This window comes from Aythya ferina (assembly GCF_964211825.1).
Source record: "Aythya ferina genome assembly, chromosome: 1".
Classification (NCBI taxonomy): domain Eukaryota; kingdom Metazoa; phylum Chordata; class Aves; order Anseriformes; family Anatidae; genus Aythya; species Aythya ferina.
Window position 1 is genome coordinate 3,289,169 of NC_140296.1, and position 18,045 is coordinate 3,307,213.

General features: G+C 50.1%; 1 protein-coding gene across 1 annotated transcript in view; it reads left to right on the forward strand.

The window, feature by feature from the left end:
* The window catches only part of CAPN5 (calpain 5), a 41,918-nt gene extending 27,703 nt beyond the window's left edge, over positions 1–14,215 (forward strand). Inside the window, exons 4-13 of the mRNA XM_084505630.1 lie at positions 2,827–3,035; positions 3,776–3,968; positions 4,489–4,682; positions 5,567–5,644; positions 6,396–6,591; positions 7,406–7,528; positions 8,052–8,248; positions 8,586–8,707; positions 11,096–11,232; positions 11,320–14,215. Of these exons, the coding sequence (XP_084361756.1) occupies positions 2,827–3,035; positions 3,776–3,968; positions 4,489–4,682; positions 5,567–5,644; positions 6,396–6,591; positions 7,406–7,528; positions 8,052–8,248; positions 8,586–8,707; positions 11,096–11,232; positions 11,320–11,502 (1,632 nt within the window). The 3' untranslated portion in view covers positions 11,503–14,215. The remainder of the gene's footprint in view (positions 1–2,826; positions 3,036–3,775; positions 3,969–4,488; positions 4,683–5,566; positions 5,645–6,395; positions 6,592–7,405; positions 7,529–8,051; positions 8,249–8,585; positions 8,708–11,095; positions 11,233–11,319) is intronic.
* The last annotated feature ends 3,830 nt before the right edge of the window (positions 14,216–18,045 follow it).

Sequence of the window (18,045 nt, forward strand, 5' to 3'; positions counted from 1 at the left end):
CACTCTGTCCCATCTCCTAGGGGAATTTCGTCTCGGTTTGTTCAGCACAGCAGGGTCCCTCCCTCCCCTTCCTCAGCTGGCAAATTCACAGAATCACAGAATCACAGAATTTCTAGGTTGGAAGAGACCTCAAGATCATCGAGTCCAACCTCTGACCTAACGCTAGCAGTCCCCACTAAACCATATCCCTAAGCTCCCAGCAGAAAAACCCCTGCTTGGAGGAGTCAGCATCTACAAATTCCTCTTCTAGTCACAGATGTCTCTCCAGGGTCACAGGTGCCTTTTCTTTTAATTAGCCACTCCTAATAAAAATAAGAAAAACCCTAAACCGGTGTAGGGAAATGTTACAAATTGGAATCTGGTATTTCTGGGTCCCCAATTTACCTGTCTCTGCGCCCTTTCCCTGTAAATTTATCCTACAAAAGTGTCACAGCTCCAGATTTTGGGAGCCCCTAAGCAAAAAGCAGCACAGTTGTGAATGAGATGCCACCTTCAGTGCCTCAACACAACTCAGGTTGAGACCACAACTCAGCAGGACCCCTGGGTGGGCGGTCCAGGCCATGCTCTCCAGAGTCCTCTGAGAAAGGATGGAGATATCTGGGGAGATATCTGCCCTACCGTGCCAGTCCATGGCCACAGACACCCTTGTCAGTGGGTGGAGGAGATGGAGGGACCCTCATCATCCCTCTGGTCAACGTAAAAACTGCAACCACAGCTCCTGATGCCACCAGCAGCAGAGAATGCTCTCAGCATTGTCCCCAGATGAAGGTGGAGGAGGACATCTCATGCCACCGCTGATGGCAGTGCCAGCCCTCAGAACCATCCAGCTGGAAGTGGCAGCTACCAGCTTTGGCTCGGTAGCTGCCTTTAATCAATGCTGTAATCACTTCTAAGCCCACATTAATAGCGAGTTGATTAGCACAATGGTCCTCTATGACAATTCATTAGCATGAGCACCAGTCAGGAGGGAATTGATGGGGACTGATGGTCTGACCTTCCCTGGCAGCATCCCAGGGGGAGTCTGGGGCATCTTTTATTAGCACTCCTGGAAAACACCAAACCCTCCAAAAGCGGCTCTTTTTCATGGCTCTGTCTGCTCCGCTTCTATTGATCCAGACCACTCAAGAGTGCCAGTGAGCTCAGGGAGCTGATGGCGTCGTTAATATTTCAATTGTCTTTAATTCCGAGAAGCAATAAAAGGCCTGGGCTGGATCATTTCTGGTATTTAAGGAGCTGGGGGGGTTGTCCAGAGAGAGGTCTCTCTGCAGTGCTACAGATTTGTGGCAGCAACCACCAAAAAGCACAAGGCTCCAGCAGCTGGACCAGGGCCAAGGCCTGGTGCTGGGGTCACAGCATGGCCCAGGACTTCCTAAAGAGCCTCTTCCCATAGCTGTGTCCCGTCCTGTCCCACCCCAACACTTACAGCTTGTCCCCACAGGACAGGCAGTGATTATTTAGGTATGCTGGAGCATGCCCTGGTCATTATTGTCCCCATGGGCACAATGGGGCTTTTCCTCTCTTAGGTCACGACACTTGGGAAGCAGTTAAGTTGGGGGTTGGACCCAATGATCTCTTGAGGGCCCTTCCAACCCCTACAATCCTGTGATTCTGTGATTCTGTGAAGTCGAAAAGTGAAGGAGTGGACAGTCGGTCACACCTGCATCAGTCTTTACTTGTTAATTGTCGACCCCATGCACAGGGCCTCACAGCCCACCCTGGCCATGACGTAGGACCATGTTATGTTGACCCTCCCTGAAAACTCTTTGTCGTGTGCCTCTGTCCTGTTTTTAAACAAAATGCAGCTCCTCTGAAAAGTAGCAGCTGTGCATGGTTGTATCCATTTCTGGCCCAGCTTTTGGGTGGATTTTCCATCTGATGATGCTCACAGACATGAAAGACTATGGCCATTACCCATCACTTTTGGTTTGTCCCACTGACAGTGCCGATAGCCGTGACACCAAACCTGTACTACCTCAACCTCTCAACTGCTTCAGTGTTTCTGTCACCTCAGTCCATCTTTTCCTCCTTTCATCAAGCCATCTCCCTGTGCTTGCTTGGATAACCATGGCAGCTCTTGCCAGGGATGAATGGGGACCCTACAGTGATGGGGATCTCGTTTTCTCCCACTTTTCTTTAGTAGAGCAGACGTACAAAGAGTGATGCTCCCTGTTCATTACCACCCAGTAGATGAGTACAATACTTGCTTTGGAGACAGTCCAATCACACCAGAATCAAGAAAAAGGACCGAAGAAGAATTTTAACGGTACCCTTCTGACACTAAAATTCACAAACATTCAGTCATAAGAATAGCCATCAATGAGATCATGCCAGTCCATGTTCTAGAGGCATCTGGATAATGTCCTCAATAGTATGCTTTAACTTTTGGGTAGCCCTAAAGTGGCCAGGCAGTTGGACTTGATGATCTTTGTAGGTCCCTTCCAACTGATCTGTTCAATTCTATTGTAAAAACTTTCCCAAGAATAGACATCGCGAGTCAGATCAAGGACAAAAAAAGGTTGCTGTTCCAAAAGCCTGTCTGCAGCAGTAGATGGCAGCAGATTTCCAGGGTAAAATGATAAGAACAAGGTCAAGGAGAGGTATAACAGAAACAGCTGTGAGAGATCCTTAGCTGCAAATCTAGTCTGCCTTGGAAGAGCCAGGCCCAGAATCTTGCCCAGATGGGCTGTAAGCAAGCCCACCTCCCTCATATTCTTCCTTATCTTTGATATTGTCTTCATTAGGTGTGGGATGGGAACTAAACCTAGCAAAAAAGGGATTAACCTGGGTGCACGTCTCCTCTCTGTCTCCTCCCCGTGCTGAACGCAGGTCATCCCGGACTGGAAGGAGCAGGAGTGGAACCCTGAGAAACCGGAGAGCTACGCAGGGATCTTCCACTTCCAATTCTGGCGCTTCGGGCAGTGGCTGGACGTGGTGATAGATGACCGCCTGCCCACGCTCCACAACCAGCTCATCTACTGCCACTCCAACTCCAGGAATGAGTTCTGGTGTGCCTTGGTGGAGAAGGCTTATGCCAAGTAGGTACCTGGGCAGTTGCAGGGCAAACTGGGACCTGCACACCATGGTTTTCCTCTCAGTTCGTTCATCACTTGGCTTATACCAGTGGAAAATGGTTCTAGTGACAAAATGTTGTGGGCTCCATGGGTGTCAGATGCCAACTACGAGTTGTAGGTGGTTATCTCTGAGTTTGGTTCATTAGTTAACAAGGTGTCAGATGTGACAATGTGATTTTTCCTGCTTCTGTTTGAAGGTTAATATTTTCTTCAAGGGGATGTATCAGTTTTTAGATCAGAAGCAGACCAAAGGCTGTCAGGGCATATTTGTGATCATGGTCTCCACATCCAGCCTCATCCCCTCCCCTTCTGTGTATAAGGTCTAGTCAAAATCTAGAACTTAACAATTTGAGGTTGCTTTAGCCTCAAATGGAACAGATGTCTTTTCAATACAGCAGCTTTCCTGGGGAGGAGTGGGACATCTCTCAGGTAGACAGAAATTGGAAGAAAAACCCTTCACTAGCCTTGATTGAGCCTCAGAGCAAAATATCCTCCAACTCCACTTTGATTAAATAACACCTATCCCCAGGATTTCAAAAGCACTGCAAACAGCACAGATCCTATTTTTCTTCTTTTTTTTTTTTTGCTGTCTCCACCTACTGAAAGATTTCCTACAAATTTCTGTTCTTCACACTGCCTCAAGAATTGTCGTAGGTCTCTCAAAATGCCAGTGCTGTTGTGCCATTCCTCTCACCCTCTTTCAGGCTGTCAGGCTGTTATGAGGCCCTGGATGGAGGCAACACAGCAGATGCCCTGGTAGACTTTACTGGTGGGGTCTCTGAACCGATTGACCTGACCGAAGGGGACTACATCACCGATGAAGCCAAGCGAAACCTCCTGTTTGAGCGTGTGTTGAAGGTGCACAACCGGGGAGGCCTCATCAGCTGCTCCATCAAAGTAAGCAACATTGCCTGCATGGTCATGTTCTCATGGGAATAGGTATTTTAGGGTGCTGTTTGTCTTACCCTGTTGGAGACATCTAAATTAGATCAGAAAAACTGTGGCCAAGGGGTCCTACTTTTTCCTGTAGATGACAAAGAGACTCAAAACTGGATCCAACTATATGTAGTCCTCATTGCTGTGTCCAAGAGCCCAGGTTTATCCCATTACCATTTAAATACTTACCATTAAATTACCAATGAAATACTTTAAATTTAAGATTCACTTCCAGAAAAAAAAGAAAAAAAAGCATTTTGTTGTCTGTGTGCAGACTTCTCCACAAACACTGGGTGCCAGTTGTCCCAATATAACCAGTAAAATGAGCTTTATTGGTTGACATCAAGGGAGCTCAGAAACCTCACACTACAGGTGAAGACAAGAAAGGATCTAGTACCTAACACAACATCTGATACTTCTGCAGAGGCAATTATCTCTCTCCCTGAGCATTGATGTCTTCTCCTTGTGTCCCCCTGCCCAGGCCACATCGGCGGCTGACATGGAGGCCCGCCTGGCCTGTGGGCTGGTGAAGGGCCACGCGTACGCAGTGACAGACGTGAGGAAGGTCCGCCTGGGTCATGGTCTGCTCTCCTTCTTCAAGTCGGAGAAGCTGGACATGATCCGCATGCGGAACCCGTGGGGTGAACGGGAGTGGAACGGCCCTTGGAGTGACACGTGAGTGGGACAGGCAGCAGTAGCACCTTTTTTGTTGGTAGAAGCTGGGTTAGAGTAGGCCCTGAGGCATGAGGCAATTTGGCTATATCTACACCCATAATATTGTACAAGCAGCTGTGGGATGCTGCTTCAACCAATGTCCTAAACCTACTATTTCAATGGGGTGGTGGTATTTTTTGCCCTGAGGTCCCTGAAGAGCACAAGAGGAGGGTGGATGAACTTGGAAGACCTCACTGAGGCTCTGATGGGTGTTGTGGTGAAATCATTGGCATTTTCACTCTTGTTAAGGATGGTTTTACCTCACCTTTCCACTCCCAGTCTTGTTCCAGCCAAACTAACACCCAGCAGAGTCAGTCTACTGACTGCTGTGTTGTCTGGGGATGGGATGGGATGGGATGGGATGGGATGGGATGGGATGGGATGGGATGGGATGGGATGGGATGGGATGGATAACTAAGGGTTGGTGTAACCCTAGACTGTGGTTGGTGTTATCCATTTTGTTATCCTTTTTTTTTTTTTTTTTTTTTTTTTTTGTTTGTTATCCAAAGTCTCACCCAGCTGGATTCAGCTCCACTCGTCAGGAAGGAAGTAAAAGTTTAGGGCCATGGTTCAGTGGGTGACATTGGTAGTAGGGTGATGTTTGGACCGGATGATCTTGGGGGTCTGTTCCAACCCTAATGATTCTGTGGTCCTCTGCTTCTCCGAGCCATCCTGCACTCCCCCCACATCTGGGAGACAAGCTAACCAGAGCAGTGTGGGGACTGGTTGAATGGCTGGAGCTTTATATATGCTTCGTGCCCCTCAGATCCTTCTGACGCCAAGTAGCCCTTTGAATTCCTGTGTCCCCTTGCCCTCGCAGTAATGATTCTGCTCTCGTCCCACAGCTCTGAGGAGTGGCAGAAAGTGAGCAAAAGTGAAAGAGAGAAGATGGGGATGACAGTGGAAGATGATGGAGAGTTCTGGTGAGTCCCTCCTGGGGTTACTGCCATGGGCTATGCTCGCAGAGTCCTCCCACTCCGTGAAGCATCTGAGTCACAGAATCTTAAAATCATAGAAGAGGCTGACCCCCAGCTCCCCACCCCTTCCTTTCAGGCAGTTGCAGAGAGCAATAAGCTCTGCCCTGAGCCTCCTCTTCTCCAGCCCAAACCCCCCACAGGTCCCTCAGCCGCTCCTCACAGGACTTGTGTCCCAGGCCCTTCCCCAGCTTCGGAGCCCTTCTCTGGCCATGCTCCAGGACCTCGATGTCCTTCTGGGAGTGAGGGGCCCAAAGCTGAACACAATTTTCATTTCCATGCAACCAGTCATCCAGAGCAAAAGGCCTTCCAAGCCACAGAATCTTTAGTGGGACCTCCTGATGAGCCCATGGGTATTAGCTTTGAGCGGCTGTGACCATGCTGGTTCCAAACAATTTCAGTAGGGTACTCTAAACGTGTTGAACATAACAGTCTCACCAGATACACATTTCAATGCCACGTGTATCCATCCATGGAGGAAGAACTGCTCTGCTTCCACCGCTCCAAAACATGTAATTCCTCTGTGTGAACCAAAGAACTGTTTGCTGTGTGCATGGGGAAAGGTATCTCCACTCTTTGTTGGTGTCAGCCATCCGAGGCTACCCACACACACTCTCTAACAGGTGATCAGGAAACTCCCTGCAGCATACTGCTGAGGGGAACAAAGCAGCACAACCCAGCTTTGTCCTTTCTGACTTAGGATGACCTTCGAAGACTTCTGCAAATACTTCACGGACATCATCAAGTGCCGTCTCATCAACACATCCTACCTCAGCATCCATAAGACCTGGGAGGAGGCAGTGCTCCGTGGGGCGTGGACCAGAAGTGAAGACCCCTTGAAGAACCGCAGCGGAGGCTGTATCAACCACAAGAACACCTTTTTGCAGAACCCCCAAGTGAGTCATGTACCCTTGGACCTTCTGGAGCTTTCACACATGCTTCCAAGGGTTGAAAGGTCCTACAGGGACCTAGGGGGCCAAAACAGCTGCCAGACCTTTATGATTTAATGTGCTCATGACCTTTCTGGGGCTGAGACCCCTGGGCACAGTATGATCAGCATCCAGGCCAACTCTTTTAACCTTATCCCTCTTAATAGGGAAGCTACATCCAAGGGCTTGGCACAAACAACCAGCAAACTGTGCCACAGGGTAGTGGTGGCAGCTGATGCCAGTTAAACAAGGCCAGGAACCTTTTCCAACTGTTTGGATGCCTGAATGATCAAATCCCATTTTCTTTCCTCAAACCTTGGCACTGTTAAATTTCCTCAGACAGATGCAGTCTATATGGCCACTTTCTTCTAACTGGGCTTTCAGAAAAGTCTCTGCTGTGTGGTTAATCTCCTGGCATAAGCTTTTCTGTCCTGCTCTGAACTGGTATTCTTAGCAACATGAGACTTTTTAAGTCCTTCATCTAACACAAAGGTAAAGGATGCTGTTGTCCATTGCAGGAGCTGTCATCAAGGATGTGAGAGAGTTGTTTTCAGCCCCTAGCTCTTTATTAACCTTTCTTTTAGGTCTCTGTGAACATAATTCCTGCTTCCATGCCTCGTATGAGGACTTGTGGCAGACTGCAAGGGATGAAATGCTCTGGTATAAGACTTCATTGTGACACCTTGGATTCTGCTGAACAATTCAAAGATGGGCTTACTCCCACCCATGCCCAGTGCTTCTGTCTTAGTGTCCTTCCTCACCTTCCTCTCTTTGCTTCCAGTACGTGTTTGATGTGAAGAAGGCAGAAGATGAAGTGCTGATCTCCATCCAGCAGAAGCCAAAAAGGACCAGTCGCAAAGAAGGCAAAGGAGAGAACTTGGCCATAGGCTTCGATATTCATAAGGTACACCATGAATCCTACATGTTAACCCAAATCCTCTCAGTAAATTTGTTAGTAGCTGAGTGTTACCCCAGTGTTTCATGAGCACTGGTGTAATTTTTAATTATTACTCCGTGTGCCTCCATGAGTGTCCTCAGCACAGCCTGCCCCCCTCCAGTGATGGTGAGAGATTTTAGAAGAGATTTTAGAAGTGAGTAGTGACAGCACAGAAAGGTTCTCCGTGCTAAAGGCAATGGTTAGTCTGTCACCTCTGAATGCTGAAATTTGCCAGACTGATCCTCTTGGAAGGATCTTGGCTTGCTGGGCCTCCAGTGTCAAGCTGGAATGAACAAGAATGAGTTCATGTGCCATGAGAACTGTGAAAGCCATATCAAAGCCTACTTTCCATCCAGTTATTTGGCACCATTTTGCTGTTTCTCTTAATTCCAGCCATTCCAGCCCTGTGGGATCAGCCCTTGCTGTCTGCCCCTTGGTTGGACACCGGGATGTTTTCCCTGCTGACTGTCCCACTGTGATCTCTGCCCAGGTGGAGCTGAACAGGAACTACCGCATGCACACCCTGCAGCAGAAGGTGGCCAGCTCCATCTACATCAATTCCCGCAGCGTCTTCCTGAGGACGGACCTGAAGGAAGGCCGCTACGTTATCATCCCCACCACGTTTGACCCTGGGCACGAGGGCGAGTTCCTCCTCAGGGTTTTCACAGATGTGCCTTCAGATTGCCGGTAAGGAGCAGCGATGGGGAGGAACTGGCAATTTGGAGAGAGCCTTGTGCTTTTTACAGCAGGAATTGGCCAAAGCCTTGCCCAGAGCTGCTGCTTGGCTTCCTTCCAATGGTGGCCAACAGAAAGGGCATCTTTACTGCTCTCTTTACAGAGAAGTTCCCACTCTGCTTCTAAGCATGACTTGAGAGAGCTTCTCAACCCTGGGATGAGAGGGAGGTCAGAGTAGAGAGCAGAGTGGTTGGTTCATACTCCTTCCATCCTGCTAGAGACAACTCCTTGGCTTTGCCATCAGGTGAGGCTGGACACGTCTCAAAGGCTACACATTTCTCCAAAACAGAGAGCTGACGCTAGATGAGCCACCACACACCTGCTGGAGTGGGATGTGCGGCTACCCGCAGGTGGTGTCCCAGATCCACGTCCTTGCTGCAGCTGGGCTCAAGAACCAGGACTCCCAAGGAGGTAATGGCCTTTCTCTGCCTGTCGTGTAGTCCCAGAGCAGCTGGGAGGTGGTGGTTTCAGGGAGAGAAGACACAGGTGGGAGGTAGCTGGGATTTATGATATGGCTAAATATCCATATGGGATACACAATCCTCACATCATTTTTCAGTGAAATTGTCTGGTTTGGACGCCAGAGGAAGAGAAAGTCCGTGGAGAATCTCCATGGAGAATCAATCTCACTTCTTACTGTCAACATGATCTGGGAGCTGTTTTATTTAAGCTGTTGGCTAGGATTCTTGGGAGAGCTTCCCCAAAACAAGCCCTTGGCGGTGGTTCTGTAATCTTCCAGGCTTTCCTCCTGAGTACAAGCAGTTGTAAAAGTCAGGAATCATGTTTAAAGACCTGTTAGTAGGAAGAACAGACAAGCAATGGTACAGGCTGATGTTCTGGGGGAGGCTTCACCTCATTTATCACATGACACAGAGGAAGTATTCCTATAAAAGTGTTCAGGGAGGGAATTTTACCCAAAGTAGGCTGTTTTTTTTTCTCAGTTTACTCGCAGTGTGCCTGTGGCAATGCAGGGAAATCTGCAGCCAAAAGTTCCTGAGCTGTTCACAGAAACAAGAGTCCTTCAGACATGGGTATAAGCAGATTATGGAGCCATAAAACATTTTTTTCAGCAAGATGCCCCTGGGAATGGCTTTTCCCAGCTGTCTTCCAGCTGCTCAGCTCCCACCGCCAGCAGCCGGCTGGTTTGGTGATTTCCAGTGCAATGATACCTCTCCTAACTCCCAGCCCAGTCCTTTTTACACTGCTTTGGAAACAGTGATTTACAGACTGGAATTTGGCTCCAGCTATGATGGAATACAAGGATTTTATGAGATGTCCCAAAAGCAAGGTCAGTTTGGGAAAACAGCTGTGAAATCAAGCAGCTGTGTCCTACCAGGGGAGCCGGGACCTTGCAAACAGAAAAAAGGTGAAGAGGTGGTCTGGCAATCGAAGAGGTGACTCTTAAATCCCTGGCCCTCAGTAGGGGCTGGTTTGTTTCTCTTCATTCCCTTGGACAAGAAAACACGTTCACCTGGCCTATGTTTCCATCATAGCCACTAAAGCCCATGGTGAGAAAATGCATCTGGCAGCTAAATTTCCACAGCAGTAACTCAATCTCTACTGAAATTCCCAGAACCTGCACTGGTTTCAGAAGGGAAAAGTGTTGTCTGATGAGGGACTCTTCCTTTCTCCTAGAAGCTCAGGCTGTGAGCTGGTAGTCTCTGAACTTGGTAACTCCTCTCCCCATCTTTGTAGCCTACTTGTTCCCCACGAGTGCCTTGTTCCAGCTGGGATATTGCCATAACCTTCCTTTCCCACTGACCTGGTACACATCCTTCATGAATCTCTCTCCTGGCTTCCCACCCACCAGTTTAATCTCCCCTGGATCCCACTCATTTTCCCTGTTTTCCCCTCAGTGCCCAATTTTTCTCTTCCTCATGTTTCTTGCTACCACCAACGATCTTTCCTTTTTTTGTCCTTTTAATCTTTTCCTGGAATTCTTGCTCACAACCAATACTCTGAGAGCTGTCTTCACCATTTTAAAAACCTTTTAAATATATTTCCATCCTCAGGCTCCACATTCTGTCACTGGTTCCCCATCAGTGCCCAGATCCTTCTTGGATCTCATAGCTTAGCACATCTTGGCACGTAATTTTGGCCCAGCCTTGTGCTGTCTCTCATCACCTTGATCACCCAGCGTTTTTCTTACCCCAGCATTAGTTCTTATCCTGAAAGGCATTTGAGTCTCATTCAATCTGGGAGGAATTTAAGATGTGCCAATGATTTGTGCACAGAGGTGAAAAACATATGCCCTGCTGAGCTAGCTTGTCCTCCCCTTAAATTAACACCAAGCCTGGTTCCAGAGTTAATGAGCTGCAGTAGGAGCAAATGGTTTTTTGCAGGCACTTTTGGTTCTTCTTGGTGTCTCCTTGCATGAAACAAGATCTGTGAGCCCAGCTCTCTTCCCCATTGCTTTATTTCCACCTACCTTCAGCAAATCCTTTAAGGGAGACATATGCATGACAGTGTCTTCCATGAAAGGTTAATCCCAAAGGCAAGGAGCATTCAGAGTGAGGAAGGAGGGCTTCAGTAGAATATGGGATCACGGAAGAGGTGGCCACATCACAGCAGTCTGTCACCATCCCATCGGGTGACCATCCTAACAGGGGAAACCCCAAGCCCAGCAGCAGAGCTTCATGGACATCATATTTGGAGATATCCAAAGGATATCCATCTCCTCTGGTGGGGTGTGGAGGAAAATTGCTGCATGCAGTCCCTGGAAAAGGTCTCTGAGAAAAGGCAGGAGATACAAAAAAATAATAAAAAATAAAAAGGATAAATTCCCTTTTCTCTCACCAGGAGCTGACCCTTACGTGATCATAAAGTGCGAAGGGCAAAAGGTTCGCTCCCCGGTGAAGAAGGACACGGTGTCTCCAGAGTTTGATGTGAAAGGCCTCTTCTACCGCAAGAAGCCAGGACAACCCATCATAGTTCAGGTACCAGCAAACCCCTTCTCCTCCCCGACGTGGGAAGGTTGGTTGTGTCCCTCAAGGATCCTCCCTTACCTGTTCTGTTTTCTCCAGATCTGGAACCACAACTTGATAAGTGACGAGTTCTTGGGCCAGGTGGCACTCACGGGAGACCCCAGCGACCTGCAGGCCGTGCACACGCTGCACCTCCAGGACAAAGGGAACAGGAGATCAAATGATCTGCCTGGAACCATCGCCGTGAGGCTGCTCAGCAGCAACGTGCTCACCAACGTCTGAGCCCTCAGGGACTCTTCTCTGGTGCCACATATGTATATATATATATACAGACGTGCACACACACACATATATATACACCCAGCCTCTCTACCACCTGCAAGTGTGTAGGAACGATGCATGCATTCCACTCAAAGGAGCCAAATTTGTGTTCTCAGTGTTCAAAACGGTGCCTTTTGGGGGAACCGCAACGATCCTTCTGCCGGCGTCCTCTGCAGCCCCATCACCGCCGTGCACCCCGGGGCATCTCCGCGTGTCCCGACAGCCAGAGCACGATGCCCGGGTGCTCTTTGTTTACACGGGGCTGGCACGCACGTGCCACCGTGCACACGTGTGGCTGCCGTGGTGCCACCAGCCGCTTCAACGCCTCTTCAGTGTCTCTGCTTGGGTGTAGAGTAGGGCGCGGGGAGTCCTCTCCCTGCGAATTGCCATTTAATCGCTTATCCGAAGAGGAGGCCACGTCAGCAAAGCAGAAGTGGAAAAATAGATTGGGGCTTTTGGGTTGTTTTCCGGGTTTCTGAAGGATGCAAAGATGCCAAGGAGCGTGGTGGGACAGTTGTTCTCCAGAGCCAGGGTTTTTGAGCCGGTCTGGTCTCACCTCCTGTGTGTGCCTCTCAAACTGCCGTGGTGCCTGCTGTCTCCATTGCTTCGTGCAGTCCCTGTCTCTAGAGCTTGAATTTGGCTTTTGGCTGAGTGGGGTTGGGTTGTCTGACGGATATCAACATTTAGGTAAGAGGAGAACAGCTCCCCCCAAGACCAGAGCATCAGGTCTGATGGATGAGGAGCTTTGCTCAATGGGCATCAGCTTTACTGCTGCATACAGATCTCCATCGCATCATTTCTCAGTGCTTCACTTTCCCAAATTCTTTTTCAAAGCCGTGGGATTTTATCTTGTGCTAAAGGAGAGGAGCACTGCTCCCAGCACAGCCTGAAAATGCTAGAAATATTTCGTGCAAACCAACGCCCATCTCCCTCCTTTAATTTCCATCTGCTGGCCTGGAGGATGAGTTGCACAGGGCTAAAGTCAGTCCCACAAGCACAACCCAAACACATTTTCAGGGGTCTAAGCATGGTCCTGCAGTGTGCAGGATCGTGCTCTGCCCCTGTTCGCCGTGAACCCTGGGTTTACCTTCCCTGTTCCACTGGGTGGCAGAATCCGGCTTCATTTAAACCATCCCAGCTGAAGGAAAACAAGCCCTCGTCTGCCCCATCTGATCACGGCACATTGCAAAGCATTTTTTCTTCTGTTGTTTAGGTGTAGGGTTTTTTACGTGCCTTTCAAAATGGTGAGAGTTAAGGGTGTTTCTGTGAACTTCACATGATTTTTTTAACACGCAGATCTTTTGCAGTCACCTCCGCGCAAGGGGAAGGGAACACACATGATGCAAGGGGAAGGGAACACACACGATGCAATGCTTCCTGCAAATGGGATTTTTTTTTTAAATAGGTACAAGGCAATCATGATAAATCCTGGCCTGAGCAGAGTCCTCTGGCTGCAAGGACAAGTGAACAAGCAAACCCTCTATTGCTACAGCAAGTAGGATTTCTTTCTATCCTGCAAAATGCCCGTGTTTGTGCTGTAAAGCTGTAATTTTTTAAAGTCCCTAAAGATCTGCTAAGTCTGTAACATGCTAAATTGTTTCCCAAAGACAAGTTAGGTGCCAGCTTCTAAGGCTGTTCTCCTTTCCTCATCATTAGCTGCCAGGCTCCTAAGGGCACGAACTGGATTTTGGGCAGCATGATTGAGGGTTATTCCGATTTGATCCTGGGATTGTGCGTGGGATTCATCACTGAAAATAAGTGGAAGCAGCGCTGCGGGGCCAGAAAGTCTGCTTTAGGTCTTAGGAGAGGATTTGGGATGCCTGGAAATACCCAGGAGAGGAGGGAGAAGAGCCACTGAGCTGGAGGAAAACATCAAGGGAACATCACGGGAGCTTTGCACCATCAGCAGACAGTGGGGACAGCCGGCGTGCCCGCTTGAGCCTCGTTTTCTCAGGAAATCAGGCTGCCCATTGCTTCAGCCTTTTGGCCGGGGTGCCCAAAAAAAAGCTTGCTGGGGGGCAGCACTGCCCTGACATTCATGGCCAGTCTCCTTCCTTCTACAGAGAATCAAGCCATAAAGAAAGGCAGCTTTTTAATACCTTCTTCAGAAAAAAATCATCATCATCATCATGCCATATCAGGACCAAAACTTTTTAATATTAGTAATAGTTCTGTTCTTTTTTTCTTTTTTTTTTTCTTTTTGAAAATATTAAGTTAGAAGCCTTCTTTTCCCCTTCATTTCCAAGGGAATGACAAAAATTACCTTTTTGTTTGTTTGTTTGCAGAGTGGACTGGGGAGGGCACTTACTGAAATGCCATTGTGATTGTTGATGCCTTTTCTCTTTGAATGAAGCAAATGGAAATATTTAAGGTTTCTCAATAAGCCTGCTAAGCACTTTCCAGTCCCCCCGGGATGGCGTAGGACGTATCTCTGATTTATCTTCCATTTTTTTTATGAATCATTTCATTGATTGCAAGTAGCCTGCCGTTGCACTCCGTGAAATCCGTTTTATTTTTCGTGTTGTGAGCGTCTTAAACCAGGCTATGACTTGTCTTCACCTCCACAGGCACTGATGTGTCACGCTGCACAAGAGCAGAGAGCGGGCCAAACAGAAAGCCAACGTTGTACAGCTGTAAACCTCCTATAAATAAATTGGGTATATTTTATTCAGAATCCCTGCCTCCGAGTCCTTTGGATGGGCGCAAGGTGGCCCTGCAGGGTTTTATTCATGAACTTTTTTCACTGGACCCAGCCCAGGCTCCCCAAGGGTCCTGCAGCATCTCCTCACCCCTCCTGCACTGCAACCTGCTAGGAATTTCTGTTTGTTAACATTAAACTACCAAAATTCGCATTATAGGGCCTCCTTTTCACCTGCAAAAGCATCTCGGAGGTGGAACAACCCAGCATGGCCACGAGATGGGGCTGGAGCCCTTCTCCCCTCTATTCCTGCAGCTCCCCACCCCAATACCCACAGGCAGACCCCACAAACACCCCGAGCAGGGCTTGAGTGATGCTGGGCACGGCCCCAGGTGTGTGGCCATAAATAATTCATCGGTGCTGGGCTTCCAACCAGCCATATGGTCAGAGCTGGCTCCTGCCAGGAGGCAGCAGGGAGTTCCTAAGGGCTGGGGAAGGGATGGGGTGGCCGTGATGTGGCTTTTCCCCCCTTCTCAGCAGAGTTCCCGGTGCACCTTTAGGGACGGAGGCTCCCTCACACCACCCCTTACTTCTGCAGCATCACCAAAAATTTGGCTCTCCCTATCCCCAGGAGGAGATGCTGTTTCAGGTGCTATCTCTCACACTTTGGGCTGGAACAAGAGATTTCTGGGGAAGGAAATCTCATCACTCCCCCTCCCCGATTAATTTCCAGGCTCCCGTAGCCCTTCCTGTGCCGAAGCCCACACAAACCTCTGGAAAAGCAAAGCCAAAGCACGCTCCAGGTGGGCAAAGCTTAGAAACACCTCGTGTTAACACCCCGAGGTGTGGTTTTGCAACATCCCCTAGCCAAAACGCAGAGCAAGGGACACTGGTGATGTTTTATGGCACAAATAAAAGCCAGTCCCATCTTTCTGAGCAGGAGGAGGGAAGGATATTACCCCAGATTTGGGCAGGGGCAGAGTTCAGCTTGCAGGCAGAGCCTCAGCACCGTTTCCCAATCTTTATTATTTTCTCTCTCCTGATTTCCACATTTACAATTTAGGCTTTTTCATTCAAACCAGAGCACCTGCCAGCTCCTGGCTCCATCCTGGGGGACCAGGACGCTGTCCTCTTGCTTTGCACACCCCTGAGCCCCCAGAATGGGGCTGGGAGCTGTTCCCAGCCACACCTTTGCCCTAAAATCCAGCAGGGCTCCGCACATCGAGGTCTCCAAGACGCAAGGCTCGTAGCCCCCCCAGGATGGGCGCAGCCCCCAGGGGCTCATCGGGGTGCGCGTTTGGGATGCGGGGATGCTTGGGAACGTGATCAGGGATTTCTCCCCGAGCTGGAGGGATCTTACACACGTCCACACACACACGTAGGCACTCACACACACACCAGGGGCTGGCTGTAAGCCGGCTCCTCCCCTGCTAAGAAGCTCAGCGGGCAGGGCGGCCGCTGCCCTGGCTCCCTCCCGCAGGCAGAGCAGCTCGGTGTAGCGCACCCGAGCCCCTTCCCCAGCCCCAAAGGCGACCCCCGGCCCCGGCCATGCCCCGTTAAGGTAAGGAGAAGGGCACCCATAGGTGCGCAACCGGGAGAAACCCGGCTGAAGGTTGGGGATGCCGCGGCTGGGATTGCGATGGGGTGGGTGGGGTGCGCTGGGGGGGGGGGGGGGGGGGCTGCAGAGGGGTCCGCTTGGCGGCCAGCCCACCCCATAACCCAAATCAAACCCGGGGAAGGGGCTGGGAGTAGCTGGGGAACCCCCAGACCTGCCCGGAATGGCCGGCAGCTCGGCTCCTGCAGCATGGATTAGCGCCTCGCTAATTTCCAGCTTAATTGGGTTTGGGTCACCTAGCAGTGAGCGAGGGCATGGGATGGGGGCTATTTCCCCACTGTGCTGGGGAACGAAGGACCCTCCCCTTCCATCCTCAGCCCCTTCAATTGCTCGGGAAGCTGCCCGACACAGATCCAGGTTGCGTTTTGTCCCCTGGGTCACACCGCTGCTGCTAAGCACCTTTGCAGGGTGTTTAAATTATTTAGGGCCATCCCTGGGCAAGGACTGAGAGCCAGCACGGGACAGGGATTCCCACAAAGCAGCTTGCATTTCGCTGCCTGGTTTGGGACACTCAGGGGCTGGGCTGCACCGGCTGAGTTTGGTACCAAAAAACACGCAGGGGGAGTTTAAGGGGCAACAGGTCCGTGGGTTTAAGGTTGCCTGGTGGTCTCTGTAATAGTAAAAGGGTCCTGCAGGAGCTGAGGGTGGTATTTCCATGGCCCCAAGGTTGTGTGCGCCTCTTTTCATAGTCCAGGGGAAAGGATGTGCAAGGACCAGCCTTGTGGGGTTAATCTGTGCCTTGCTTCAAGATATCAGGAGCTCTGTAGGATGCTGTGGGTCTTATCTCCGTCCCCATAAGAAGAGGGACCGCAGGGTCCCAGAGGTGGTGGGGTGAAGGTATGGGAAGGAGCTTTTGGCAAATCTTCAGCCCCAATCTGCTTCCCCGTGAGACCCTCTGCACCTAAACCCTGTCCTGCACCTCAGTTCTGTCCCGCAGGGACAACCCAGGGCAGAACCAGGACAGCTCTTCCCTCCCCTTGACTGATGCTCAAGTGGATTTAACCTGTTGCTTCGCACTTTCTGAGCCTGCTGATTGCCAAAAATACGTGTCCAAACAGTGCTTAACACGCCTGACTCTTACTGAGGGCTTTGTGCTTCTACATGATGGACATTTAGGGCCAGAGGCTGCTCTGGGGCTTTGTGGGGTGCAGCTGGATATCCCCATCAAGCTACAGCATCCCCTCACTGACACCAAAATTTAGAGGAGATCCGAAAGAGGCCGAGGGATGAACCCCTTTACCACGGCACCCTTATTTCTGTCCCATTTCTCCCCCACCCCATGCAGCCAATCCTTCTTGCCCCCTCTTAAGTTTCCGTGGAGCAGGGGCTGTTGCACAGTGTTTCTCTCTTGTGCTGGCTAACTTGTGACTTCGCAATCCTCGGGTTGCCATGGAAAGGATTACGCCGTGATTAATGAAGGCATTGTCAGCTCCCGTAGGTTGTTTTCAAAGCCTTTCCTGGAGCTGCAGAGCGGCCGAAAGGGGCAGAGGGAGAGGAAGCTGCAGCTCCAGGCACGTTTTTGGTTTTCTCCACCAAAAATCGCGCCGCCAGGTAGCAGCTGCTGCCTCGGCTCCCTGACAGATCATCCCTGCTGGTCCTTTTTGAGGGTGGAAGGAGAAACAGTGACTTTCGCTCTTCACCTTAAAAAAATAATAAAAGAAATTAAAACCTGCCACGGGTTTCTTGCTCCCGAAGCTCAGTGGGACGAGTGTCACCATACCAAGGGGCTGGCAGGATGTGCGGGCGGCGGGGAGGAGAGCTTTGTGCTGGGAAATGCTCTGCTCAGCAAGGGAGAGGAGAGCCTGCTATGGGACAGGATGGTTTCTTTGGGACTGTCAGGTCCCCACGCCAGGAAACTTCTCGTTCCCAGCTGCCATCCATCCCCTACCCCACGTTTAACCTGCTGTACCAACCCAGTGCTTGGCCAGGGCGCAGAAGACCTGAAAACAGTTTCCATGTGCATGGAGTAAAAAATTATGCTTTAAGTTGATTGCAGACTTTATAGGTTGCCTTGGGTGGAGGTTCCCACTGCTGTTGCTGCTGCCCAAGCAGCCTGGCCTCCAAATTTTAGCTGTGTGGAGGAAGAAAGGCTTGCAGGAGGATGTGCCTGAGTTGTTCTGAGTGTCAACAGAGCTGAGACCCATGAGTCCTGGTCTTGCCATAAGCACAAACCTTCTCTCTCCACCTGATGGGACACCAGGTTGTGTGATGGGAGCTGTGCCCCTGGAGGCAAAGCCATTCCTGGCTGTGA